Here is a 27,884-nt window from a genome sequence, read left to right as displayed (position 1 = left end):
TTAAGTTATTAACTGAATTTTATTAAGTTAAATACAAAGAACATGGAGAGTTTGTTACCATTATAGAGATTTTAAATAATTGCTGTTTCTGTTTTTATAGAGGCTATTAAGGCACACTGTATATCAAATATGGATATCTTTTTAATTTGATTATACCATTACCCGAATACTATACGTATGCATTTAAGTTTAAAACTCAACTCAACCTTAACAATGGAGCTGTGATCAGTACCTCCACAATACATTACCCGCGTTACTATAAATGATTACGCAAGCACCAATAAATGAAGTTGACATTGATAGCTATGTTGAAATTACCTGGGGCCTGACAGATATACTGTTGCTTATGCTGAGTAGTACCTTACTCCATAAACAGACCACTAAAATCAAGAACTACTCAACATGAGTAAAACTCTTGATGATGTTGTAAACTGTGTATTGCCTCTGCAAGATTATATAGAAAACAAATTATGTAATGGTTTCAGAGTAGCAGCCGTGTTAGTCTGTTAGGAATTCCTTTCTCTGCATTAATGTGAGTGTTCACTATTTTGGGCCCTGATCCTGCAAATACTTTCATAGATGTTTCACTTTACACACAGTCCAGGAAGTTAAGTATTCTTCAGGATGCGGATCTTGCTTATTAACTATTGTCAAGGACAATCATGCATACAAAGAATACTAAGTGAGATTCAACATAAAAGGCAACCCTTACATCACTTGCTAGGATTGTGGCTCCATTGAGGCCTCTGACAACATCTGTAAGCCCAAGCACAGAAGCAGTTTTAAGTGTCTTACTGTTCTATGCAAAGCAGCAAACATCCACTTCTACCATCCCACGCTCAGCCATACAGGTCCTGAACTCCTTGACGGCTCACATGATTGCCTTTTCTTTTTGTAAAGCAGAACTGACCCTCTTCAGCATAAACTTCAAACTACATTACAAAAACTGGTATCACCCAAATGCTTGACTAATATGGACAGTTACTGCAAACAACTTGATATTTTTTAAATGACTGCTACAACCTTCTTAATATCAGAGAGGTAGTGAATTAATACCTACTTGTAATTTTTTGTAGCAATACATTTATTCTCTTGGCAAAGTCCAATGTAAGATTTCCATATGTGGGCAAAAACTCACCTGGAAAATAAGCGTGGGCATTTTGTTCATCGCTGTGTTTCCAAGGTTTGAGGTTTATATACAGGAACATTTTTCTCACTGAGTGATGGGAACCCCTTGATCATATCAGCAGCTTTTTCTGCTATCATGATGGTTGGGGCATTCAAATTCCCACTGACCACACTGGGCATTATTGAGGCATCTACGACTCTCAGGTTTTCAACCCCAATTACTTTGGTCTGAGGATCAACCACAGCAGTGGTATCAGACGGCTGCCCCATTTTACAGGTACAAGAAGGATGATAAGCACTATCAGCCTTCTGTCTTATGAAAGCATCTATTTCTTTGTCAGACTGTACATGACTTCCTGGCTGAATTTCAGGACCACGGAATTTTTCAAAAGCTTTCTGAGCAAAAATTTCTCTGGATAACTTGACACACTGACGAAATTCCCACACATCTGTTTCTGTACAGAGAGGAAACAAAGAGACTGTAAATACACACACTGGTTAGAAATACTTCCCTGTGCATAATTCAAACAAACAAACAGCAGCATAATAGTGCTAGTACAGGACAGTGTGCTATACCAAGAAAAGGAAAAGGCAGCAAAATTAAAGGGGAAGGAAGCTTATATACAATTTAAAGGCTCTCAACTTGTTACTGAAAGAAAAAACAATAGGAACTTTTTTCCACTGTGAGCAAAATTGTCACTTGTCCTACACACTTGTACAGGAGAGTAGGATGAATAAAAATGATACACAGGAATAAGGAGGTATGGGCTATGTGATCACCAGCTGAGTGGGGGGAGGCCAGCAAGGTGTGTGGTGGCCTTTACTCCCCCTCTTGCACAGGCGGGTGTGGGGTGAACTGGAAGGGGCAGGGAATGGGCAGTCGCTTGACTGTACCCCACTTAGTCTGGAAGCCTTTTGTGGCAGGGACGGTCTTTTTGTTCAGTATTTGTACAGCACTTAGCAAAATAGCATTTTGGTCATTAACTGAGGCTCCTCTGAGCTATCACAACATGAATAGTAATAATAATACCAATGTGCCAACCAGCACAGTTGAGATGGTGTCAAGAGGGGAGTAATTTGCTAGTGATATGGGCAGGTAGTAGATCACTTCTTCTTGGAGCAAGGGGGAAGGAACTGAATGAGACCAACTTAATATAGATACCAGGCATTTACCCATTGACAAGTAGTTTGGTTCAATCACAGGATGGTCCCTTGGATCTCTACTTTTCAACTTTAGCCAGCCCACACTTTTGCTCCTCATGGGTCCAACATGAACCTGCAATAACCCCAACACACTGCATGACAAAATTCCATCTAGACAGACTTCAGAGTCAAATGCAATTTTTAAAAACATGGAGTCTTCTTACAGATTACCCAAACATAAAATATAAAAAAGGGAGAATGAAAAGGGAGGCCACAATATGAACATTTTTTCTTGTTTTTTGGCTATACGCACAGCACAGGAAATAAACTATTTATAATACAACAACAAGCAAATATTATTTCAGTTTAGCAGTAGCTGACAGTTCAGATGACCAAATTACTATCATCATGAAATAAAAACCAGCCAAAGAAAACAGATGTATATAGTGACAGTTTCACAGTATGAACTACAGACTTTTGAATCTACATTACATATTGATACAACAAAAAGAGAAATTACTAAGTAGTTAAAGGGAAAACAAAATATTATAATATAGAATTCGATCATGTACTACTGATGACAATGACACAGAATCAGGTTCATAACCCCTAAAAAACTTATTGCGTATTTTTCCAAAGATAAAGAGTAAAATTATTCTGGCACCAGCAACAAATAAAATATGTAAATATTTTTGCAATGTAGGCAATTAAGTCACATCTTTTACACAATACTGAACAATCTGTAACTTGATCACTGTACTACTATTAATGTTTCCAATAAACTGTAAATCTCCTTGCTAATTCAGGACATTGCTAATTTGTGTCCTTGAACCACTGACCTGGTAAGCTTCCAGCTGGGAAGCAACACGTCCATGATCAATCACCTGAGAAGGAAGAAAATGGAACTGAATGTCTGGATGAGGAACATCTGGCCGACTTCTAATAAACCCACCAGATTCTAAGTGGGCAGTAGCTCCATCTCCTAGAGATTGAGAAAGAAAGAAAGAAAAATTCTAAAATATTCGAAAGGTAAGAAAAATGTGTATTTTTAAAATCCTTGTTTCCGAACCATTTCTCCATGCCCCATACACCTTTCCACTTGTGCAATGCACATAATTATGTCAATCAAAGACAGTGAAACTGTGAGGGGTGCAAATCCATATACAATTAATTTATAACTTGTGCAATGTACATTATTTTCATCATGTTGATCACTAAATAAATGTAAAATGTGTTTGACTTCAAAAAAATCCCAAGGTGTCTCCAGCTTCTTTTCTTTGGGGTAGAATGGGATGTTACAATTTGCTTAATATGAAGGGCAGTGCACTGTTGCAATGCTTCTGAAGCAGCTTAGGTGGGAGATTGTCACTGGGAGTGCCCGCTGGTTGAGGGAGAGAATAAGCTGTGGCAGCTAGATACCCAGTGCAGTGCATGCTCCCAGATGCACCAGGTGCCTAGAGGGGGTAGAGAAAAGGCTCTGCCCACTCCCTGCCCCCTGACACCCACTTGCAGACCCTGCTTCCCCTCCACGCTGCTGTATAGCACCTCTTTAAACCTCTGTGCCACCCCACTAGATCAGTGGTTCTGAAAACCGGTCCACCACTTGTTCAGGGAAAGCCCCTAGCAGGTCAGGCTGGTTTGTTTACCTGCCGCGTCTGCAGGTTCGTCCGATCGCGGTTCCCACTGGCCGTGGTTCGCCGCTCCAAGCCAATAGGGGCTGCGGGAAGCGGTGTGGGCCGAGGGACGTGCTGGCCACCCTTCCTGCAGCCCCCATTGGCCTGGAGCAGCAAACCGCAGCCAGTGGGAGCCACGATCGGCCAAACCTGCGGATGCGGCAGGTAAACAAACCAGCCTGGCCCACCAGGATGCTTACCCTGAACAAGCGGCGGAACGGCTTTGAGAACCACTGTCTTAATACATCATTTTCTGACTTCACTTTTTACAGTAGCTTTTCTCAGTGGCCCACAGATTTAAGTAGGGAACATAACCCAAAATGAAAGTTAGGCATAAATGCAAACATTTAGCAACATGCAAGCATTCCCTGCCTGAATTTAAGGGCAGGAAAATAAATGCTACCAAAAAAGTGCATCTCAACCTCATTTGTTACAATAAACATTACATTTGTTAAAATAAATTCTAATTTGGAAAAAACAAAGCAGAATAAAGCTAAGGAAACTGCACAGTCTGCCCCCCATTTGAATTCATTTTTTAAAATCTCCAGTTTCTGCAGAATTAGTGGTAATAAAGCTTCATCGGAAAGACACTCTGGGATTCTGACATATATAATTCAGCTAAAAGCCAAATTTGGTAATCCTATAGAACTGAACAGTGGGACAGTTTCACATTTTTTTTCATACCTGTACATTTCCAAAGCCATTCTAAACCAATCTTTGCCATGTTAACAGGCTTTTGTGCTTTGTAGAGAGTAATAGGTTTGGTACACTTCTGCTGTATGTACACTTCTAAATGATCTTGAAGATTCTGGCCTACTCCTGATACAAACAAACAAACAAACAAACAAAACCAAGAAGAAATTATATACAGGTAAACTGTAAATGTTATATACAAGCAGGTACATTTTCCTCTATAAACTACCCTGAATGGAAACTGAAATAACCTCTTACAAAGGCAGTGGTGTCAAACACCCTGGACCCTAGGCCTAGTCCAGCCCATTTAGGCAAGCAGCAGACACCACCGATTTAGTCAAGTTAATGTACCCTGCCTACACACACTCACATCATATATCGATTTATGATGTCTACTTTAAGATGAGATATAATGTGGAGCTGTCAAGTGGTGCCATTACTTCAGAAAGGGGGATAAACAATGACAGCATCAACACATTAAAATGACCACTTTGAAATATGTGCATTTGTTTCTGTTAGTTTAATGGCTATGTATTATTTCAAGACATACAATGGAATTTCTTTGTGACCTCCATGCATCACAAGAACAATCTAAAGCAGGGGTCGGCAACCTTTCAGAAGTGGTGTGCAGAGTCTTCATTTATTCACTCTAATTTAAGGTAATACATTTTAACATTTTTAGAAGGTCTCTTTCTATAAGTCTATACTATATAACTAAACTATTGTTGTATGTAAAGTAAATAAGGTTTTTAAAATGTTTAAGAAGCTTCATTTAAAATTAAATTAAAATGCAGAGCCCCCCCGGACTGGTGGCCAGGACCCGGGCAGTGTGAGTGCCAGTGAAAATCAGCTTGCATGCTTCCTTCAGCACGCGTACCGTAGGTTGCCTACCCCTGATCTACAGGGTAAAACAAAGTCTAATAATTTGTAGAGATATCATTGAAATGTAGTAACGCTGGTGACACTTCTAGTCAACATTATCATCATCTTATTCATCATTATGATCTCTGTCGAGAGTGTGTGGGTGACCACAGTCTTCACTGCCTTGGCAGGTACACAGTTCTATACAGGGAAGATTGTTCTAACTACAGACACAGTTGATTCTTCTGTGATCCCTACTGATACAGGCTCAAACAAGGTCTTCTAGAAACTCAGATGCCATGGTCCGTTGAAGAATCCAGGAAGTAGTTCATCATCCACATTTTTCCATCCATGTTGCAATGGTGATCCAGTATCTGGTTTACCTATCTGCAAAGATATGCAAATCTTTGTTTGCCAAGTTGCTCTTTTGACATGATCTTTCTCGCTCTCATCATACAGCAGTGCTACCAACTTCCTTGCTGCAGAAATTACAACTTGTCCATCACTCTATCCTGATTTGGCAAGATCTCTGAACCTTTGTTTTGACATTAAACACAGATTTTTTTCCTCAATATCAAACAGGAATGACAGGCAGTCACATCCTGTTAATACGTATACAGCAAGAAGTATGTTGCAGAAGTCAGGAGTGAGTGCATCATAAATTGCATACACAAGTATGAAACAACACTTGTCAGTTGTGTTGGTAATGTTGCCTGTTTCAATCCACATTATCTATAGGTTCCACTTTCGGAAAGTAGTGAACAGCAGGTACCAAAACATCTATATTAAGTGACCTATTCCTATAGTTCCTTTGACACCAAGAGACCCAAAAGCTATATTGGCACATATAGCTTCCTCTTGAGTACTGTACAAGTCTTGGGCTTCTTCAGCACCTTCACTTCTTCTGCTGATGATGGACTTTCCTACTTCAGCCTCAGCAAGAAGGAGTATTTGTGTTGGGTGTGCTCCTACACCCTCAGGTTCACTTTGAACCATATATTCACAGAGGAATTTTACAAATGAATGCTTGTTGGATGCCACGTTTAGAAACTTCTTCCATGGAGGCACAGATATCCACCAATCACCTGGTATTTCTTGCATCCAACGTTAGATCCTGTCTGGCACTGCTTTTCTGCAGTTTTCACAGAGTTACTGTTGTCATTATCTGTCAAAGACTTTGATTACAGAATTAGCTTTGTCAAATCCTTTTAGGACCTGCCTCAGGTACTCAGCAGCCAATTCACTGAAAGTGTGGAATTTGTCTCCAGCCATCTTTTGTATGACCAGCCATGGCATCTCTGATATACCCTGTGGTTTCTTTGTCACATGCTATTAGCTCATGGATCCTTTCAGCTTGAGCTTCCCGCTGATGCCCTAATTCAGTGGTTCCCAAACTTGTTCCGCTGCTTGTGCAGGGAAAGCCCCTGGTGGGCCGGGCCAGTTTGTTTACCTGCCGCGTCCGCAGGTTCGGCCGATCGCGGCTCCCAGTGGCCGTGGTTCGCTGCTCCCGGCCAATGGGAGCTGCTGGAAGTGGCGCGGGTCGAGGGATGTACTGGCCGCTGCTTCCAGCAGCTCCCATTGGCCTGGAGCGGTGAACCACGCCCAGTGGGAGCCGCGATCGGCCCAACCTGCGGACGCGGCAGGTAAACAAACCAATCCGGCCTGCCAGGGGCTTTCCCTGGACAAGCGGCGGAACAAGTTTGGGAACCACTGCCCTAATTCAACTTTGTCTGTTCTTCTCATTGTTCCATCAGCATGTAAGAGGAACATAGGCACAGGTCCTAGTTGGTGACTAAGAACAGTTATCATTGAAACAGCATCTTTGCATCTTGCTAAGGACAGGGCTCTGCAGAAAATAATTTCTGGACTGATAGCTGCTGTGATAATCCCTCCCTGGGCAGGCTTAAATTTAGTCTTCTTGTTCATGTCAACAAATGTTTGGTGCCAGATTTCTTGACTGGGTTGATGAAGTTACGAATCCAATCAGAATCAAGTGCACCTCTCACAAATCTCTCCATTTGTTCTTCACCAACATCTGCTATTTTCAATAGAGACTCTTGTACATCTGATGGTACATGGAATCCATTAGATATGGTGATAATCATGTCTGGATGTGACTCAGAGTCAAATGGGTTTGTCATATTGCTGATGACATGGTTGGTAAGAGCTGTAAAATGCTTTTCATTCCTTTTCAGTGCAAAGGCAAGGACTTGTTTGTGAAATTAGTCTTCACTACTTCTCGTTAGGCCACTACTTTCTCTCATAGCTTTTGCATATTCACTCAGGACATGTCATGTGAGTGTCCATCTGACAAGGGCTGGCTTCTTTCTTGTCAGTATTACAATCCCACTATTGCCCTTTGAGTCTTTGAGGACAGTTTTCCCCGTTCCCATGTCACTCCAAATTCAACTGAAAAAAACAGAAGTCTGACATACAGCAAATTACCCGCAGATTCAAAAGCAGTGTATACTACTTCAGGGAAATTTTAACATATCAAAAATGTAGCTTGATATCCATCTGGCATAGTTGTCTCTGTTTGCAATAAAGAAGCAGGACGTGCTGTGTCATGTGAAGTTTCCAATTATACACTCACTCTGCATGGACATTTAGATGTAGTGTCTACATCGATGACCTCTCGAGGTCCCTTCCAGTCCTATAATCTATAACCTGGTGAAAATGATCCCAGACCTTGAATGTAGGAGACTGGGCATACCCCCATATCTGAAAGTCCTTCAGTAGTGATAGCACATGCTGAATTACAGCACCAACAAGCTCTTTAATGACATGTTGTAAGGACTGTTGAGTCTTCAGACTCAGACACCTTTTGAGTGTGAGCCAACATTTACCAGACAAATGCTGGAACTACATGAGTACCTCCTTCCTGCTCACACAATTTAACAAATGAATAAAGTTTCGGAGCACTCACGGCCTCTAATGCTAAAGCCAAGCCATAGGGGTATGTCTATACCCTGTGCAATTAAACACCCACTCCTGGCCCATGTCACCTGACTGGGCTCAGGCTAAGGGGCTGTTTAATTGTGATGCAGACATTCTGGCCTCTGGGACCTGACAAGGGGGGAGGGTGTCAGCTCCAGCTTGAGCCCGAACGTCTACACTACAATACCCTTAGCCTGAGTCAGCTGAGGCAGGCCAGCAGCAGGTTTTTCACTGCAGTGTAGACATACCCGTAGAGAAAAGCTGAATTGCCTTGCTGCAAGCATTTGATCTGCATTACAAGTAGCACACACATCAGTATCAACAAGAAGGTTTAGCAATCCTGTGTCTCCCCAAAATTTCGTAATACATGCAATAAAACAGCACTGGGTGTGAAAACCATCCAGGTGAATCACATTGATACCAAGTTCAGTTGGAGAGTCCATTTCACTTGCTGAGCTACAGCATACAGCTGCTGATCCATGATGAACAGAAGGCTGCTGTCCTACAGTTGCTGACATTTCAGCATAGTAGTATAGACTGTGGCCATGTCAGCTGGTTTGGCATCCATAATAGGTGAACTGCTGGGTAGGTTCTCTTCTTTGTTGCAAGCCTATGGTTGAAACCAGTACAAAATGGAATCACCTGAATGAGAACAATATTAGCGTCACTTGGTATTGGTAGGACATCACAAGATAAAGTTTTAAAAGACACCAGGAGAGAATTCAGACAGCGTTCACTGTAGGTGACAGGCGTTTATTTTCTCAAGTACTTTTTCATGGTAAATCAATTCGGGACTGTGATGAAGCGGAGAAACTACCCGCCAGCACGGCAGGAGTTAAAGAGAGCTGTTGGGCTCAGCTAGCCCTGCCCCATTATACCTGCAGCCAATGCAGGCCTGGAGGAAGGAGAAAAGGTGAGAGCCTGGCTCAGTTCAGTGCTGACTAGCAAAGAGGTAGGAGTTAACTGCCACCCTACCTGAGAGGAAAGGTTACTAGCCTGCCAGCCAAGGCAGTCACCAGGGAGTAAATACTGTCTCCCTGGATGAAGGAGACTGTGGAGGAGACCTAGGAGCCTCTGGCAACTGAGCTGACTGAAGTACAGAGACACTGTGGGGGTTGTCCTCCCCAAAAGAGCCTGGGACTATGGCAGGGCACCACGCGAGGTCCACAAAGGGGTGCTACTGGAGGCAAGCCACCCCAGTGAATTGGACTACGGGGCCCATGCTCCAAACTGAAGGGATAGTGGTAGGAAGTAGCCCAGGGCAGTGGTTTAGACCCCCTACTAGGAGGCCCCTATTCAGGGGTTGTTATTTGGTAGCTTTGATCAATAAACACAATTAAGATATTGAAGTTAACTTACACAGTACAAAATGTTGTCATAGTCATGTTACAGTGTTTTTGGAACTGTGTAAAAAATGATATTTTCTCATTGTGGGTATCGTTTCACCTCATCTACAGGCTTACGGCACCAGTTGGCAGTTCCACATCATACTTCATCTAAATGTACATAAAATAAGCTTTCAAAGTACATACAATGTGGGTATGTATAGGGTGGGCACATTAAATTCCAAAAATATGGCCCTTTTTGGAGAATTGCCACATGCTTAATTTAAGGTATTTATTCAGGCCATATGCCAGATTGTGCAGAATGCAAGGAAAAACTCCCTACATTATTCCTCATGGTGTGTTGACTCTTAGACCTAACAATAATAATTTGAATACGATTTTCAAATAATTTAGGTATGCAAATTGAGTGTTTAATTTGCTTGAGCACACACAGGAAAATGGAGCATGCAAGTAGCCATATAAACAAATGGCAGAAATAGTTCTGGTCCTAAAAGCGGTAGGCATAATTTCTGAATGCAATGATAACTTTTAGCTAGGAAAGTTTAATTACTACATAAGGTCCATGTTCTACCCTACATCTTTATATAAAACTCTCATTACTATCAGTAGGCAATCTGCTGTGGATCAAAGAGAATGTATAGCTCTAATTTAAAAATTATCAGTGATACACACCGCTTCTTTGCTTTAAAATAAGTTATCTACGGGCATAGGTTCAGAAAGGAATGGATATTGGACACCATTACATGGAGAGGTGCAATGTATAAAAGAGGTTTTTCTAACTTCCATTAAAGTCAATGGGAGTCTTTCCATTGACTATAATGTTAGTTGGTTTGGGTCCATAGAGCCTGATCTAAAGGCCACTGAAGTTAATGGGAGTCATTCCAATGACTTCAATGGGCTCTGGATCAGACCCTGAGGGAGTTGAAAGATAAAACCAATAAAAAGATTACCAGGAAGGTGACAAACAACAGGGATCCCTAATTTTTTGAGGTCATCTGCATTTCCAACCCCAGACAACATAAGTAGCTGTGGGGAATTTATGGCACCTCCACTTAAAATCACTTCCTCACTGGCAAGCGCCTGAAAATTAAAAATAAATTTTAAAGAAGATTATTACAGGTTTGATTTTAGACCACAACCAATATTTCCAAGAGCTTTTTTTTTTTTTTTTTTTTTAAAGATACTCTGTTTCTTTGGAATCATACCAGCATCCATCTTTATTATTCCAGATGTTTTGCTCACCTTGCTTGGTATAAGTTTCTGTGGACAGAAATAACTAAGATGTCACATTGGAACACAGTGTGAACTGAACGAAGTTTTGTAATCTATTAAGACTGTAGGGTACACAAGCATTCAATTTATCAAATAACATGATTGGCAGTACACTTGCGCTGTTCTTTCCAGAACAGAGATCTACAGTAACTTCAAGCAAGGAAACAGCCAGAGCCTGTTCCATTTTCACTAATTAAATTAATAAATTAAAAATCCTGAAAAAGACTTTACACTCTGAGGCATTCTGTAATATGTTAGCTCAACAAAGTCTCTCTTCAAGCATTGTCACATCCTCAGTCCAGCTGGTTTCACAGCCCTTGTGGTCTTATGGATTCCCCACTCCCCCTGCCCCACATAGCTATGTGCAATAGCAAGGAGCTCCTATAGGTATTTGTACATTCTGTTTTTTCATTAAACAGCCTAAAGAATGTGCATCTCTCAGCTGGTTACCTCTTATGCTGCTAACCATTAACTGAGATCCTCAGAGGTTAACCTATTTATCTCATCAGTACCTAGTGGGTGGACATTCATTATCTAACATCTTCAGCATCTGCTCTGTGACTCTTTCTACCCATAAACTTCATAGATGATATTCATTTGTTTTCTCTTGCTCTCAGTTGTCAAATTAGCACTGCAGATTTAGGGCAAAATCCTGCCCTGTCTCATGAAGGGTTGGAGAAAAGGGTGCAGGTTGCTCTTCCTTTCCTCATCTCCATCACATCCAGTCAGCAGCTAGACAGAACTCCAAGTCCGGTTTATCACTCTCTTCATTGTTAGACAGGGGAGCCGTGAATGTGTCCAACAGGAAACCATGTCTCCAAGGGGACTGCTCTCCAGGCAAGGTTGGAAATTCTGCCTTTGGCAGCAGGTGCTTAGGGGGAGCTCAGTCTGTTTAAAAGACCATTAAGGTTTGCTACAGAGCACATTTCTCCCCAAGACCCCTGAAATCATCCTGCCTTATACTCAGGAGCGCCGCCAGCTTTTCTGCCGCCCTAGGCGGTGGAAGGTCCCGCCCCGAAATGCCACCCCCACAGAGGCGGCGGAAGGTCCCGTCACCGAAATACCGTGGCGGTCGCCACCCCCAAATTGTAGTGCCCTAGGCAACCGCCTAGGTCACCTAATGGGTTGCACCGGCCCTGCTTATATTAACAAAATGGCTCAGTAACTCTCCATTATAAGGTTCAGAATAGCAAGAGCAGAATTTTGCCCTTAGATATTTGAGATCTTAGGGCCAGAGAAAGTGCTATAAACATTGGGGAAGATGGTTAACATCTTAAATAAATTCAAACTTTTGCATAGTGGGGAGGTTAGAAAAGAAATATTCAAGAAACTTAAAAGTGACTAGATTACATGAAATACATGTAAAGGGACAAACAGGAGTGTATTCACATAGGGAAGAAGAAACAAAGACCATTTAAATCTGATACAAATCCTAAAGCTACTACTACTCCTTGTTTGAGCTACAGAATGTTGTAAAATTAACACTGCACTGGTGCTCAATATACTGTAATACATCTCATCTAGCATCACTGAGCATACATTGAGCAATTGGCAAGTGATGCAACTTTGACATCCTTTCATCACTTTCATAACTTGCAAAGCAAATGCCATGAAAGAGTTCAAGAAGGCAGCTCTTGTATTGCTCATCTGCAGACACTAGAATTTAAGCCCAGTGTTTACTTTTGTAGAATTTAAGACTCTACAGTGCGTCTCCACTTTAATTTTAGCTGTGGCATTTTAAGCATGGTTCTGTAGTCCTCTAAAAATGACCAACTTGATTTTTCCTTCATATATACAGGGAATACCAGTATGCTAAGTACCATTTACTTTTACTATTCCTATTTCCTTTCTGACTGATAGAACAAAACAAAACTTACAAAAATTTTGATTTTTATTAATTGTTTTCACACTACTCATCTGATGTTACTGCTGGCACACCCAGTGGTGACATTTTGCTCCCCCCTTGTATTTTCTGCCCTGGACAAATGTCTAGTACGGTAGAACTAATACACAAAACATTCAGGTTTATTGAACTGGTTCGTAAAACAGCAGCTATGCAAAATCTCTAAGGTGCATTGCACAATGTACACAAAAATAGTTCCAGAGAATCATCCGTGAGTCACTGTGTAATGAAGGACATGTTCACATTTTTGTTTCCTAATGAAAATGGGGCTTGTTTCAAATCACAGTTTCCAAATGAGTACTCTTATCTCTGCTCTAGGTCATGGGTTCAAATCATCTCAGGACTTGAGTATATACCCAGTGCAACCCTGCTGCATAAACATTCATAGCTCGTAATTCACGTTGTATATAGTCATGTAGTGCATTTAAAGATGACCTCAGAGGAAAAACAATCAAGTTGGTCCCTTATATATGTACACACACATATATAGTTTGATATATAAAAAAAGCCTGAAAGCATTCCCAACCCCCTTAAATATTCTTTGTTTGCTTGATTTTTTTTACCTAAAAAATACCAGGACTATCAAGGCCATCTTCTTTGTTTTTGCTGCAGGACTTCTTAAATGACTGGGAGCTTTCTTAAGGCCATATCCAATGTCCATTAAAATCAATGGGGATATTTTGGACTTTAATGTGCTTTGGATCAGGCCCTAAATCTTCACTTAAAAGGGAAGACCGAGGAAACGTCAACAATCAAATAGTTTTTCCTAACTGTTTGATTTCAATAGTTGTTAACTAAAAACAAATACAACACAGAATTTTAAATAGTCTATAAAAATAATTTCTCTTCTCAATCAGGCTTCCTTGCATAATTTCTCTGATGTCAGAAAACTATTAGTTCTCCTGTCATCCTTAGAATCTCCCAGAAAAAAACAGGGGAGATGACTTGAATTTCTAATGTTAAAAAGCAGTGGTGTGGGGGGAGAAACTGTGGTGTCTTTTTTATGTATCATAAAGCAAGAAAGGATAGTATCATATTTCTTTGCCTTTAGCAGGTCACCTTTACTCTTGCAAGCTTTTACTTTTAATGAAATCAAGCTGAAAGTTAAATTTTGAAACTGTCATACAGATCCCAATTTAGTTTTCCCAAAAGCGAGCATTTTTCTAGAGCCCTTGCACTTGAATTAGAAATGGCAGAAAATAAAAACCAGTCACTGTGGTAGAATGACAGAGGAATCAGAGCGCTCTCTTTCCAGGAGCATGTAAGAAAAGATATTGAAGAAGACTTGTGTAGCTGAAGTTTTTAAAAGCACATTTGGCCCTAATACATTAAAAAATATATAATAACTGAGCAGAGAGAGAGAAAACAATTTCTTGCACTTACTTAGATGGTGAACCGAGGCAGAGACATTAAGTGATGTTTCCAAGGTCAGACAGGAAATCAGTGGCAGAGATGGGAATAGATTCTGGGTCTCTGATACCCATCATTTGCTCAAATAGCACACCAAATCATATCAATATTTATATATGGTACACATGATGTTCCTGTATCTAGTACTTTATTTTCAGGGCCAAAACTAATGAAAGTACACTTGTCCTGTGCTATCGTTCTCATCACAACACCTTCTCTATAATAATGAAAGATTATTCATGTTCATGTAAGTAAATTGCTCAGTAAAGTGACAGGTGCTGTTTCTAGCCAACTTCTCCTCTCAGATACATATGGGGCTCCCATCAAAGTCAATGAGAATTCTGCAACTTTTGCCCTGCATTATTAATGGAAAGCATCATTCTAATTGGCTTAAAAGAATAGACATGTTCTGTGCTTTAGCAGATCAAAGAATAGTTTATTCATATTATCTTTTAACATTTAGCAGATGTTCAGTCACCCAACACTCTCTGCATATTGATTCCTGTGGGTATAATGAACTTCAAACGTTCGGGATGCTGGGGGAGCACTCAGAAATGATAAGATGGTTGTGGGGAAGCTGGATGAATTATTTGCATTGGTCTTCACGGTTGAGGATGTGGGGGAGATTCCCGGGCCTGAGACATTCTTTTTGGGTGCTGCTCTGGGGAGCTGTCCCAGATTAGGGTGAAGTTGGAGGGGGTTTTGGAACAGGTTGATAGACTGAATAGTGGGTCAGCGGGGCCAGATGGTATTCGCTTGGGAGTTCTGGGGGAACTCGGGTGTGACATTGCAGGACTACTCACTGTTGTCTGTAGCCTATCATTTGGATCAGCATCTGTGCCAGGTGGCTGGAGGATAGTTAGTGTGACGCCGATTTTTGAAAGAGGTGACCCCGGCAGTTGCAGGCCGGTGGGCCTGACTTCAGTGCCGGGCAAACTGGTTGAAGCTATGGTGGAGAGCGGGATTGTCAGACACATGGATGAGCATGGTTTTGGGGGGAATAGTCAACATGGTTTTTGTGGGGGGAAATCATGCCTCACCAATCTACCAGAATTCTTTGAGGGGGGTCAACGGGCAGGGGAACAAGGGGATCCAGGGGATATAGTGTATTTGGATTTTCAGAGAGCCTTTGACGAGGTGCATTGGGCAAAGTGGGCAGTCAAAGGAGGGGAGGAAGGATTCTCTCTTGCATTGGTGAGTGGTTGGAGAATGGGAAGCTAGGGGTAGGAATGGATGGTCGGTTTTCGGGATGGAGAGAGGTAAATAGTGGTGTCCCCCAGGGGTCTGTACTGGGCCCAGGCCTGTTTAACATATTCATAAATGATCTGGAAGGAGGGGGGTGGAAGGTAGAGTGTCGGAGTTTGCAGATGATGCAGAACTACTCAAGATAGTTGAGTTCCAGGCAGACTGCGAAGAGTTATGGAAGGATCTCTCAAAATTGGGTAACTGGGCAACAAAGCGGCAGATGAAGTTTGGTGTTGATAGGTGCAGGGTGATGCACATTAGAGAACATGGTCCCAGCTGTACATATAGAATGATGGGGTCTGGGCTGGCTGTTACCACTCAAGAAAGAGATCTTGGAGTCATTGTGGATAGTTTTCTGAAAACATCCACTCAATGCGCAGCGGCAGTCAAAAAAGCAAACAGAATGTTGGGAATCATTAAGAAAGGGATAGATAATAAGTCAGAAAATATCATATTGCCTCTATATAAATCCATGGTATGCCCACATCTTGAATACTGCATGCAGATGTGGTCACCCCATCTCAAAAAAGATATATTGGAATTGGAAAAGGTTCAGAAAAGGACAACAAAAATTATTAGCGGTATGGAACGGCTTGTGGGGAAATAGAGCAGGGGGGCCTTCTTTTTAATAGCCAGAGCTGTGAATCTAAAGGCCCCAAAATAAACCGTCCAACAGAGATCTGTTATGCTAACACCCTTACACAAAGCACTAGACTAGACTGCACAATTCCCTGCCAAACTCGGTCAAGGGTCATGACCAGGGGGGGGGGAGGGGCAAGGAGGCAAAGAATAAAAAAGCCCCAGTAGCAGCACTAATGAAATATGTTCATGACTAATGAAATATAATAACCACTTGTGTGAAGCAATAGGTAACTTTAGCTAAATGCAATTTCTTGACTCATGCAGCTTCTCCTTTGGGTGATCTGTGACCCACTCCGTGATTCCACCTATCTGCAAAAATAGCCAATCATAGATCCTCTTTAGGCGTCCCATGGAAACCCTCCCCCCGCCAATCTTTAACCAAAAGACCCCGGAAAATAACATGTGTCTTGAGAAATGTACCCAAACTGGTGCCAAGTACCACCCCTGGGGAAAACCACCAAGCGCCCCTCTACCCAAATAAACATCCAATTCTCAGAAAAATGAGGAAGGTACCTGGGGGGGGAATGACCCCGACCCTAGTTTCTTAACTCGTGGTTTAGGGGAGGGACTAACCCCAACCTTAATTTCTTAACTCATGACGTATTGTTTGTACTTTGCTTGCGGTTTGACGAAATAAAAGCCTGCCTGCGAGCAGTCCTCGGGGTGTCAGTCTTCGGACTGCACCCCAGTGCACTGGTATGTTTGTCAATAAACTGGCCTCAGGCTTGAGTCTTTGAACTAAAATCATTGTGTGGGTGTCTTTGACCACAACAGGCTGCCATATGAGGAGAGATTAATAAAACTGGGACTTTTCAGCTTGGAAGAGAGACGACTAAGGGGGGATATGATAGAGGTCTATAAAATCATGACTGGTGTGGAGAAAGTAAATAAGGAAGTATCCTTCTTATAACACAAGAACTAGGGGTCACCAAATGAAATTAATAGGCAATAGATTTAAAACAAACAAAAGGAAGTATTTTTTCACACAATGCACAGTCAACCTGTGGAACTCCTTGCCAGAGGATGTTCATAGAATATCAGAGTTGGAAGGGACCACAGGAGGTCATCTAGTCCAACCCCCTGCTCAAAGCGGGACTAATCCCCAGACAGATTTTTGCCCCAGATCCCTAAATGGCCCTCTCAAGGACTGAGCTCACAACGCTGAGTTTAGCAGGCCAATGCTCAAACCACTGAGCTATCCCTCAGGCCAAGACTATAACAGGGTTCAAAAAATAATTAGATAAATTCATGGAGGATAGATCCATCAATGGCTATTAGCCAGGATGGGCAGTGATGGTGTCCCTAGCCTCTGTTTGCCAGAAGCTGGGAATGGGCAACAGGGAATGGATCACTTGATGATTACCTGTTCTGTTCATTCCCTGTGGGGAACCTGGCACTGTTGGAAGACAGAATACTGGGCTAGATGGACCTTTGGTCTGACCCAGTATGGCCGTTCTTGTGTTCAGTGAACTCAAATATTTATGCACTCCTCTCCTTTGGTGTATTATTATTACAACATTTCACCTTTGTTATTAGAATTTTAAAATAATCTCTGAATCCATCTCAGGCAATTACCTACTTACATATGTAATAATCAGGACTAATATTCAAAAGGGAAGAGTAAGGGCTTGTCTACATTGTGGGGTAATGCAATCTATGGGGGAGTGATTTCTAAAGTGCACTAATGTGTTGTGTATTAATTGGTCTGTGTAGACCTTGCTGATGTGCTTTAACATAGTGCTATCTGAAACAGCACTACATTAAAGCGCACTAAGGAACCTTTAGTATGCACCAGCAGGGTCTATGCAGACTAAATAATGCACAGTACATTAGTCCGCTTTAGAAATCATACCTCCTAGAGCACATTACCTCATTATGTAGATAAGCCCTCACTGAGAGTACTTCTTTTCTTATGAAAGGTACTGAACTGAAAGCCCCAGAAACTGAAGACTTCTGTTTATCCATGGAAAAGCTAAGAAATAATGGCAGTTACTCATTGTTTTGCTAATATTCCTCGATCCTGACCTAATGTCAAAGGCCATTTTAGTCCTGACTCCCATTCCATTCTTGGCTTATGTGCTGAGACTGCCAGCGCATGTCCCCCTGATTGTGACAGTTTCTGTGATGTGGATGCCTGTTCAGTGGAAGTTGGAGTGAAATTACAAACCCATTTCATATAGGCCATCAAATAGCAATAAAACAGTTAGGGTATGTCTATTCCGCAGCTGGGAATGTGCCTTATAGTAGTTAGTCATTACTAGCCTTAACTGGATTAAAAATGGCAACAAAAAATGAATCTATGTTCCATTATCTATCCCCTGAGCTATTCAGACTCTATAGAAGATACTCAGTTTTAACAGATTTTCCTAAATTGTTTTTCCAGCACATTAGTAATTCAGTACAATAGCCAACACACTGTAACCGTGCATGACTACTGAGTAGGTTCCAATTTCAAGCATAGCCTTTTCCTTTCTACACTCTCATCATCCATCCCCTCTTTCAGCATAGAGAATATACTGATGTCTGAAATGATACAAAGGAAATATACCGGTATTTTCTAACATAACTATTTAACAAAGAATCATATTCTTGAAACAGATTAGTGTTTTTGAGCTACAGTATTACATCTGAAAAGTGGAATTTTTGTACAGAAAGGATGTGTCTGTCTTAGTTTCTATTTGTTGTTAAATAAGGCTACGTTTTTTGATCCCATTATTTCAAGAAGGGAAATAAAAATGCTTACCTTTTTCCTTTGCCCATTCTTGACATACTCAACCCCTATGGCTTTTGTCCCTTGAAACAAAATTTTCGTTACAAGTGTTCTAGCTTCTGTGGACAAGTTTGGGCGTGTTATGGCAGGGTGAAGGTAAGCACTAGCTGTGCTCCATCTTTGACCTACAAAATATAGGTTTTTATTTAACATCTGCAAGCATCAAAATAGTTCATGCTCCTTCATTTTCAAGGCATTTTCTTGTCTTTCTTCCTATACAGAAATTATAGTGGGGTGCCACATTTATAGTTCAGAAGAAGCAGCTTTAAATTTAAGGACTAAAGGAATGAATGCAAACAGTTGATAGCAGCATTATGAAATCCTCTCTCCTTTCTAAAGGAAGACTTCTGTTCTGAAGTCAATGAAAATACTCCCATTGAATTCAATGGAAAATAGATTGACCCTTAAACACCATTTATAGGTTAGATACATACACTCCCAAAGTAACTCTTTAAAGTTTACCTCTGTGTATAGTCATATCCATCCAGCCAAATCCTTCTTGTTGGTAACCATTCATATCATCTGTGAAAGAATAGCCAGCCTGCTGGGCTGCGTCCAGGAATGCATGATGAAGAGGATGGTTCGTCTTTCCTCTTGACACATGCAATGGTCCATTCCCACCTCTGTACAGGTTAGGACCCAGCTCATGAGTCTGTGCCTTCTTAAAATAAGGCAAGCAAAATTCATAGTTCCATCCCACAGCACCTTCTCTATGCCATCGATTGTAGTCTTCTGCGTGCCCCCGAATGTACACCATAGCATTGAGAGATGAGGAGCCACCCCACACTCTACCTCTGGGCCAGTACATAATTCGATTATCCATGTGCTTTTGTGGTGTTGTGTGGTAATTCCAATTATATTTTTCATCACAAAGATTATAGGTTAATGCAGCAGGCATATGAATCTTCCACATTAATCTTTTACTATCTAGAAGGGTGTCTTTAGGGCCTGCTTCCAAAAGTAAAACTGTACTAAGGGGGTCTTCAGTCAATCGGCTGCCTAATACACACCCTGCTGATCCAGCTCCAACTATGATGTAACTATAAGAGTCTGCATTTTCAGAACTAAGTTTAGAGAATGTACGTGAAGTTTTTAATTGTTGCCCACTATAGGCTAGTAAACTTTTGAGTGTGGGTGTTTTAAATGGAAATCCTGTTACTTTGTGCATTTGACTGACAGAAAGACCATAACATTTTTTAACTCCTTTGATTAAATGAGACATCCTTTTCTATATGCCTTCTCCTTTTAAGAACTTCTTGTCCCATACAATGCAGTATCAAATATCTTGTCCTAGAACACAAAAAAGATCTTAATTAAAAATGTATTAAGATGCATCTAGTTCAATCATAAAGGACTGCAACATGTGGCCTAAACTTTTGATGCATAATTTTAAAGCAAAGCTGGCAATTCACATTAATTATATGGCTATCCAAAAAGACAGCTGCAGTGTCAGCATGACAATAAACATTTATTTTATTGCAACATGCTGCTTTGTTATTCTTTATATGCAAGCAGTTTAATGCCAGTTTATTAGCACAGTTTTTTGCATTATATGCAGTCCACCTAAATTTGTTAGTTTATTCATAATGCTTATCTGTTTTATTAACATTTTTAAGAGGTAGCTAAGCATAACTACTCCCAGTTTGCCTAAGGGGGAACTGAGGCACAGAGAAGTGATTTGCTAAAGGTTACACAGCTAGGCAATAGCTGAACCTAGAATGGAATCCAGGTGTCTTGATTCCCACTCTAGTGCCCAGTCCATGTAGATATATATGAATATAATGTAGCCCTAGTATTTAATAGGTGTCTGAAAACCATAGGAAGACTGGCCTGCTCTTGCAGATATTACAAGACAGGATGGAATAGCTACAGAGAACAGGGGATTTGGCAAGAAACAGCAGGCCACAATCTCCTTCGTTCACACCAGTTTTAGATCAATGTAATTCCATTATTCCCAGTACAGTATTACTAATCCCAAGTGTTCAAAAGTCATGAGAATAGTAAAATTGTAGGTGTTTTTTCTTTGCCTAATCACATGCCTCCATCATCTGGGAATTTAAGAAAAACACTAAATATTGTCAGGTTTCAGAGTAGCAGCCGTGTTAGTCTGTATCCGCAAAAAGAAGAACAGGAGTACTTGTGGCACCTTAGAGACTAACAAATTTATTAGAGCATAAGCTTTCGTGGACTACAGCCCACTTCTTCGGATGCATCCGAAGAAGTGGGCTGTAGTCCACGAAAGCTTATGCTCTAATAAATTTGTTAGTCTCTAAGGTGCCACAAGTACTCCTGTTCTTCTTTTTACTAAATATTGTGAGACTCATGATAAAGAGTGTGAGTCAGCAAAACTGTACATCAGATTTACACCAATGTAAAGGAGGTCAGCCAAGGGTCTTGTGCTATGTATAATTTACAGGTATAACAGTGAACCCTGTTTTCAACTGCCAAAGATACTAACAGTCCATAACTTTTTGAGATAGATTTTCTAATAGAGTTGGACTGGAACTGTGTGTAGTATATTTGAGACTTTATGTCAGTCTCTTAAGACAGGAGGTTTGTAACAGAATGCTGACATGTAATTACAGATATGGCCAGTACATGTTACAGAAGTAAATCCCTGGAGAATGGAAGAGTCTGAGAATTGTGGTCTCCAGGCAGGATACATGATGGAGATAGGTCAGCTGATCAGACATGTGACTGCCTGCTGGAGACTATTTAAAAGAATGCATGTGAGTCACTTTGAGAAAGATGAGGATTGGGGGTAAGCCTGTTGAACCAGTGGCCTGGAGTAGCTACAAAGGGGAAAAGGGTATGTTTTGTCCCAACCTAACTTGTAGAAAGTGGAACAGGCCTCTGCTATCCAGTGTTTTGTATTAATCTGACCTCTTTTACATCTTCTGTTTATTAATAAAACTGGTCTTGAGGAAAGAGGCATGAAACTGAAATTAACAGTTTCGGCTTTATTTTGACTACCCTGGATGGTGAATCTCATCTCCATCCCCAGTTTATATGTGTAATTAGGGTAGTCTCTAACATGTTTGTAAGGAGTCTCCAGTAATGGGTGACCAAAGAGAAGCTATTAATTAATTAAACCTCTATTTCAAAACAGAGAATGCTACTTCCTGGAAAGCTAGAACCAGATGCAATCTTCCAGAACCATTTAGCTGTAGATCAGGGGTAAGCAATCTGTGGCACGTGTGCCAAAGGCAGCACGCGAGCTGATTTTCAGTGGCACTCACACTGCCTGGGTCCTGGCCACCGGTCCGGGGGGCTCTGCATTAATTTAATTTTAAACGAAGCTTCTTAAATATTTTAAAAACCTTATTTACTTTACATACAACAATAGTTTAGTTCTATATTATAGACTTATAGAAAGAGACCTTCTAAAAATGTTAAAATGTATTACTGGCACGCAAAACCTTAAATTAGAGTGGATAAATGAAGACTCGGCACACCACTTCTGAAAGGTGCAGATGATCATTGATGCTTCCTCAGCAACAGTACAAAAGGTGGCGCTTGAGATCTAAACCTAAAAAGGGAGAATCCAATTCAACACCTCAAAACCTGTGGAGTCTGGTTTCAGAGAATATAGTGCCCAACTGAAAGGGCTAAACAAATACCTCCTGAAAAACTAACTGCAGCTGATAACACACTATTCTTGTATAACCTGCTCTTGGATGCGTAAGGTGTCAAATCATTTCCATACAATGAAGTTTCACTGTTATTCAAAACTCTAATATAAGCTATATGCCCCATTAGCAGTGGGGAGTTTTTGTAGTAGGATTAAACCTGTTTTAAATAACACTGCTCTACAGTCAAAATGCTTCTGAAATACATGTAGTCAAACTTTACTAATTCTGGGTCACTGAGAACGAAAATGATGCTTAAAATTGTTGATTGGCTCTAGTTTTCAAGATATGCTATTGGGTCAGTATATACGACCCTTGACTTGGGAATGGTGGAGGATAAGTGAGTTATAAAGGGAAGGGATCTCAATTTAAACCAGAAATGACTAAAATACATCTTTGACTGGATCGATGAATAAATCTATGACTGGGTTTGGACACTACTTGCTTTTTAGGCAAAACAATGAATGATGCAATCTGAAGCTGGTATTGCGTCATACATGATATGAATTACATCATGTTATTCCTAGAAGTCATGGATGATGCAATCATAACGAAGCTTACATCACTCTGCTGAACAAATTGCCCTATATCAGCTCTAGAAATCATACAGTGTCGTGCTCACTTATTTGTCAGTGTCTGATTTTGCAAAGGGACACATTTCTGTTTAGCCAAAGTGAGCAGAGATGCCTCGTACTTGTATGAACAGTGCAGATAACTTCTGCTAGGTTTGTGGTGAAGTGACTTTTGCATCACAAAAGCGCAGTATAACCACTCTGGTTAAGAAAGCCTATCACCTTTATTTTGGCTGCAAAATTGGAGATCAGGACAAGAGGTGGGCCCCACACATATGCTGCAACACTTGTGCAACCAATCTTCGCCAGTGGTTGAACAGGAAAAGGAAATTTATGCCTTTTGCAGTGCCAATGATTTGGAGAGAGCCAACAGATCATACCAGCAATTGTTACTTCTGCATGGTGCCTCCAGTTGGGAAAGGTGTGTCAAAGAAGAAAAAGTGGACTGTGCATTATCCAAACATTCCATCAGCTATACGCCCAGTACCCCACAGAGAAGGACTGCCGGTTCCTGATGCACCAGAATCATTCTGCCTTGAGTCAGACGAGGAAGAGGATGAAACTTCTGGTCCTGAACCATCAATGTCACAGGCCCCACATTTTCTCCCATCCTCCTCCTCTGAACCACACCTCATAACACAAGGTGAACTGAATGACCTTGTCAGGGATTTGGAACTACCCAAGAGTAAGGCAGAGCTGTTGGGCTACTACAGCAGTGGAATCTCCTGGCAGCTGATGTTAGGGTTTCCATGTTCCGTGACTGTCAAAAGGATCTTGTCCAATTCTTCTTCATGGAAGGTGATCGTGTAGCCTGCAACAACATCAATGGTGTGATGGCAGCCCTCAACATCGTTCACGATCCAGATGAGTGGAGACTGTTCATTGATTCATCGAAGACGAGTCTGAAAGCTGTTTTACTGCCTAATGGCAATGTTTTGCCATCAATTCCAGTTGGTCATGCAGTCTATATAAAGGAAACTTATAACAACGTGAAACAACTTTTGAGGTGCATAAACTATGACCAACATCAGTGGCAGCTTTGTGGCGATTTGAAGGTTGTTGCTCTCTTGCTTGGTCTGCAGACTGGATACACAAAGTACTGCTGTTTTCTCTGCAAATGGGATAGTCGTGCAAGAGATTCCCACTACATCAAGAAAGATTGGCCACTCCAAAGTCATTGGAGTCTGGGAGGAAAAGTGTTCAGCATCCACCACTTGTTGAATCAAGGAAGATTTTGTTACCACCCTTACACATCAAGCTGGGTCTGATGAAGAACTCTGTCAAGGCCATTGACAAAACACAAGCAGCTTTCAAGTACCTTCGTGGAAAATTTCCAAGGTTAAGTGAAGCTAAGATAAAGGAAGGTGTCTTTGTTGGTCCTCAGATTCGTGAATTTCTTCGAGATGATGCATTTGACCATGCACTGCGTGGCAAGGAAAAGACGGCATGGAAAGCCTTCCAGTTAGTGGCAATAAATTTTCTCGGAAACAACAAGACAGACAACTACAGGTTGTTGGTGGAAAACCTCCTCAAGGCATACAAAAGCCTTGGTTGCAACATGTCACTAAAGATACATTTTTTGCACTCTCATCTAGATTGTTTTCCACCGAACTGCGGAGCAGTGAGCGACGAGCACAGCGAGTGATTTCACCAGGACATTGCAACAATGGAGAAACGTTATCAGGGCAAATGGAGCCCATCAATGCTTGCAGACTATTGCTGGACAGTGACAAGAGATGCTCCATTTAATGAATACAAGAGACAAGCCAAGAAGCGCCGAGTAGACACTGAATAGGACTAAACTATGTACATAATAGTTTTTTGCCTTTTGTTTCATAATAAATTTTATTTATATAACCCTTTTGCTGATTTTTAAAGTGTTACATAAACAGGACAGGTGAAATATTATCATGTAAAGCAACCATAAACACATGAAAAGACCTAGGTTTACAATTTATGATTAAAACTCTACTATCTACACAATATACAGAGACATAAAATGTAAAAACTTAAATATCTTAGAAACAGTAGCCAGTTGTTTTAATTGTCATATTTGAATTCAGCACATCAAAATACATAATAAATAGCACATTTTATCTCTGAAGCAGACGACTTCTCAAAAATTGTAGACCAGTGTAACTGCTCAAAGAACCAATACATATTTGTTACTAAGAGGTGGAGCAGAGTTGTACTCCTTTTCTCAGAGGATGCTTTTGGACAGAGACCCTTAGGCAAACTGGCTGAATACAAAGAATGATCTCTAGTACAGGTTTCACTGTTAGTTTAACAGAGTTTAAATTCACCTTACATTTCATGTTTTTGTTTGTTTGTTTTGCTTGCTGTATTGAAACTAGACCGGTTTTCTTTTAGATACTGCAACTGCAAGTTTCTTAAACAAGGGATAATCACTGTTGGAAATCCCTGAGGAGAGAAAATGAACTATGACACCAGAAAGGTCAAGTTAGAAGTGAGATAGCAGCTTACAGACTGAGGCCAAGGCATTCAAATGAATCTGAGGGCCAGTGTGAACATGGGGAAAGTCCCATGATTCTTAAACTAAATCCAGTGTATACAGTTCTCATTGCTTTCATCCTGTTAATCCCTCAAATAGAATCCTATACAAATTCCTAGTTCTGTTTGTGCATGTTTGGAGGGGATGACCCAAATCTCCATTTACCGGTATTGGACTATATAGGAGAGGCATACTGAGATCTTTATTATTGTTGAAAATAAATTCCTTTAATATTTTGCTAGGGTCAGAAGAAGGTTCTCAGTGGTAATTATGTAAAGTTCACGCACTTTCACTGAGGATTTGTTAGAACACAGATACTGTTTTACTGTGATTCATCTCTAAGGTATCATGGTTTAGTCTTCCTAGATATTTATCTTCACTCTTGCAATGCTTCCATTAATAGTAATATCTAGTGGTTATGACTTGCCTTTCTTTTTCCATTCCAACCTAAGGGTGAGACATTAAACACAGCTAAGTGAACGTCTATGGAAACATTTTAGATAATTTTCTCTGCAACTTTGCTAGTAAAGGAAGTTAATTTGTTTAAGGACATATATGGCAGGATCCTTTTATTTAAAGTGTTTCTGCAGTATTTAAAAGCCTGTGTTCAAACCTATCCAGACGAGGGCCCATAAGCAAGTGACACATGCAATAGAGAAACCTTTTAATATAAAAACACCAAGGAGTCTGGTAGCACCTTAAAGACATGTGCAGATGAATGAGCCCTTGATGGTGTAGCTGATGTGGTTGGGTCCTCTGATGGGGTCACCAGAGTAGATATGGGGACAGAGTAGGCAACGAGGTTTGCTACAGGGATTGGTTCCTGGGTTGGTGAACATCCTGCACATCTACTAATGTTATATATGCCATCATGTACCAGCAATGCCCCTCTGCCATGTACATTGGCCAAACCGGACAGTCCCTCCGCAAAAGAATAAATGGACACAAATCGGACATCAGGAATGGTAACATACAAAAGCCAGTAAGTGAACACTTCAATCTCCCTGGTCATTCTATTACAGATTTAAAAGTCACTATTATTGAACAAAAAAAGTTCAGAAACAGACTTCAAAGAGAAACAGCAAAACTAAAATTTCATTTGCAAATTTAACACCATTAATCTGGGTTTGAATAGGGACTGGGAGTGGCTGGCTCATTACAGAAGCAGCTTTTCCTCTCATGGAATTGACATCTCCTCATCTATTATTGGGAGTGGACTACATCCACCCTGATTGAATTGGCCCTGTCAACACTGGTTCTCCACTTGCGAAGTAACTCCCTTCTCTCCATGTGTCAGTATATGATGCCTGCATCTGTAACTTTCACTCTATGCCTCTGAAGACGTGAGATTTTTACCTACGAAAGCTTATGCCCAAATAAATCTGTTAGTCTTTAAAGTGCCACCAGACTCCTTGTTGTTTTTGTAGATACAGACTAACACAGCTACCCCCCCCCCGATACTTTTATGTAAACCTGGGGGCTAGACTCCCAACAAGCTGGTGAAAATCGGCCTAGTTCCATTTGCTTCTGGGGAGCCTTTACCGTCAGCCAGCACAAACGACAGGACGGTCCGGTAAAACGTGTAGCTGTCACGTAGACGCATGTAAGTTTCATGAAGCTTCAGCAGAGACATTGCTGCCCCTTTGCAGCAGGAGGGGCCTAACGCAGCGGGGAAGGGGAAACCCCTCACCTAGGCCAGTGAAGGAACAAGCAGAGCATGGCCACGCCGCTGCCACGAGGCAGGTTGAACCCACTGAAGCGCCGCTGCTGGGGCCGCCCGCGGGCTCCGTGCTCTCTGCAACCAGGGCGGGGAGGGAACGAAGCTGAGGGAAGTTTCCTCCCCCCCGGAGCCTTTCCAGCACCTTGCGCGAGCCTAGCTCGCGGCTGAGGCTCGGCACAGATGGGGGGTGAGGCGAGCGCATTCCGGGGCTCCCCCTCCCCAGCCCCCGCCTTCCCTGCCCCAATCTCCCCCCCGCGGTACATGACTCTCCCTCCTCAGGCCCCAGCCGCACTCACGGGGCAGCGAGCCCGGCTCCTCAGCGCCACCGGCCACGGCCCCACTCGACTCCGGAGGTTTGGACAGCGGGACTCTGCTGACTGGCCCTTGGACCATCCAAAGGGCAGCCAGAGACAAGGGGGGCGGGCTCC

General features: G+C 41.5%; 1 protein-coding gene across 1 annotated transcript; it reads right to left on the bottom strand.

The window, feature by feature from the left end:
- On the bottom strand, nucleotides 1-27,884 carry CHDH (choline dehydrogenase). The gene is made up of 8 exons (XM_005293209.4): nucleotides 27,753-27,884; nucleotides 19,486-20,313; nucleotides 18,997-19,148; nucleotides 10,732-10,861; nucleotides 4,629-4,763; nucleotides 3,111-3,253; nucleotides 2,302-2,404; nucleotides 1-1,583 (listed from the first exon to the last, which is right to left on the bottom strand). Exons 2-8 carry the CDS (start codon nucleotides 20,243-20,245, stop codon nucleotides 1,165-1,167), a joined length of 1,842 nt encoding a protein of 613 aa, XP_005293266.1. The 5' UTR covers nucleotides 20,246-20,313; nucleotides 27,753-27,884; the 3' UTR covers nucleotides 1-1,164.

This window comes from Chrysemys picta, chromosome 7 (genome assembly GCF_011386835.1).
Source record: "Chrysemys picta bellii isolate R12L10 chromosome 7, ASM1138683v2, whole genome shotgun sequence".
Taxonomy (NCBI): Eukaryota; Metazoa; Chordata; order Testudines; family Emydidae; genus Chrysemys; species Chrysemys picta.
This window is presented reverse-complemented; position numbering and strand designations above follow the sequence as displayed.

Excerpts from the sequence above, each read along its gene's own strand:
- CHDH (XM_005293209.4), bottom strand. The coding sequence starts at position 20,245 with ATGTCTCATTTAATCAAAGGAGTTAAAAAATGTTATGGTCTTTCTGTC. Across the intron at positions 19,149-19,485 it reads GGATATGACTATACACAGAG|GTCAAAGATGGAGCACAGCT; the intron begins GTAAACTTTAAA and ends TATATTTTGTAG. Across the intron at positions 2,405-3,110 it reads CCCAGCTGGAAGCTTACCAG|GTTCATGTTGGACCCATGAG; the intron begins GTCAGTGGTTCA and ends GGGTTATTGCAG.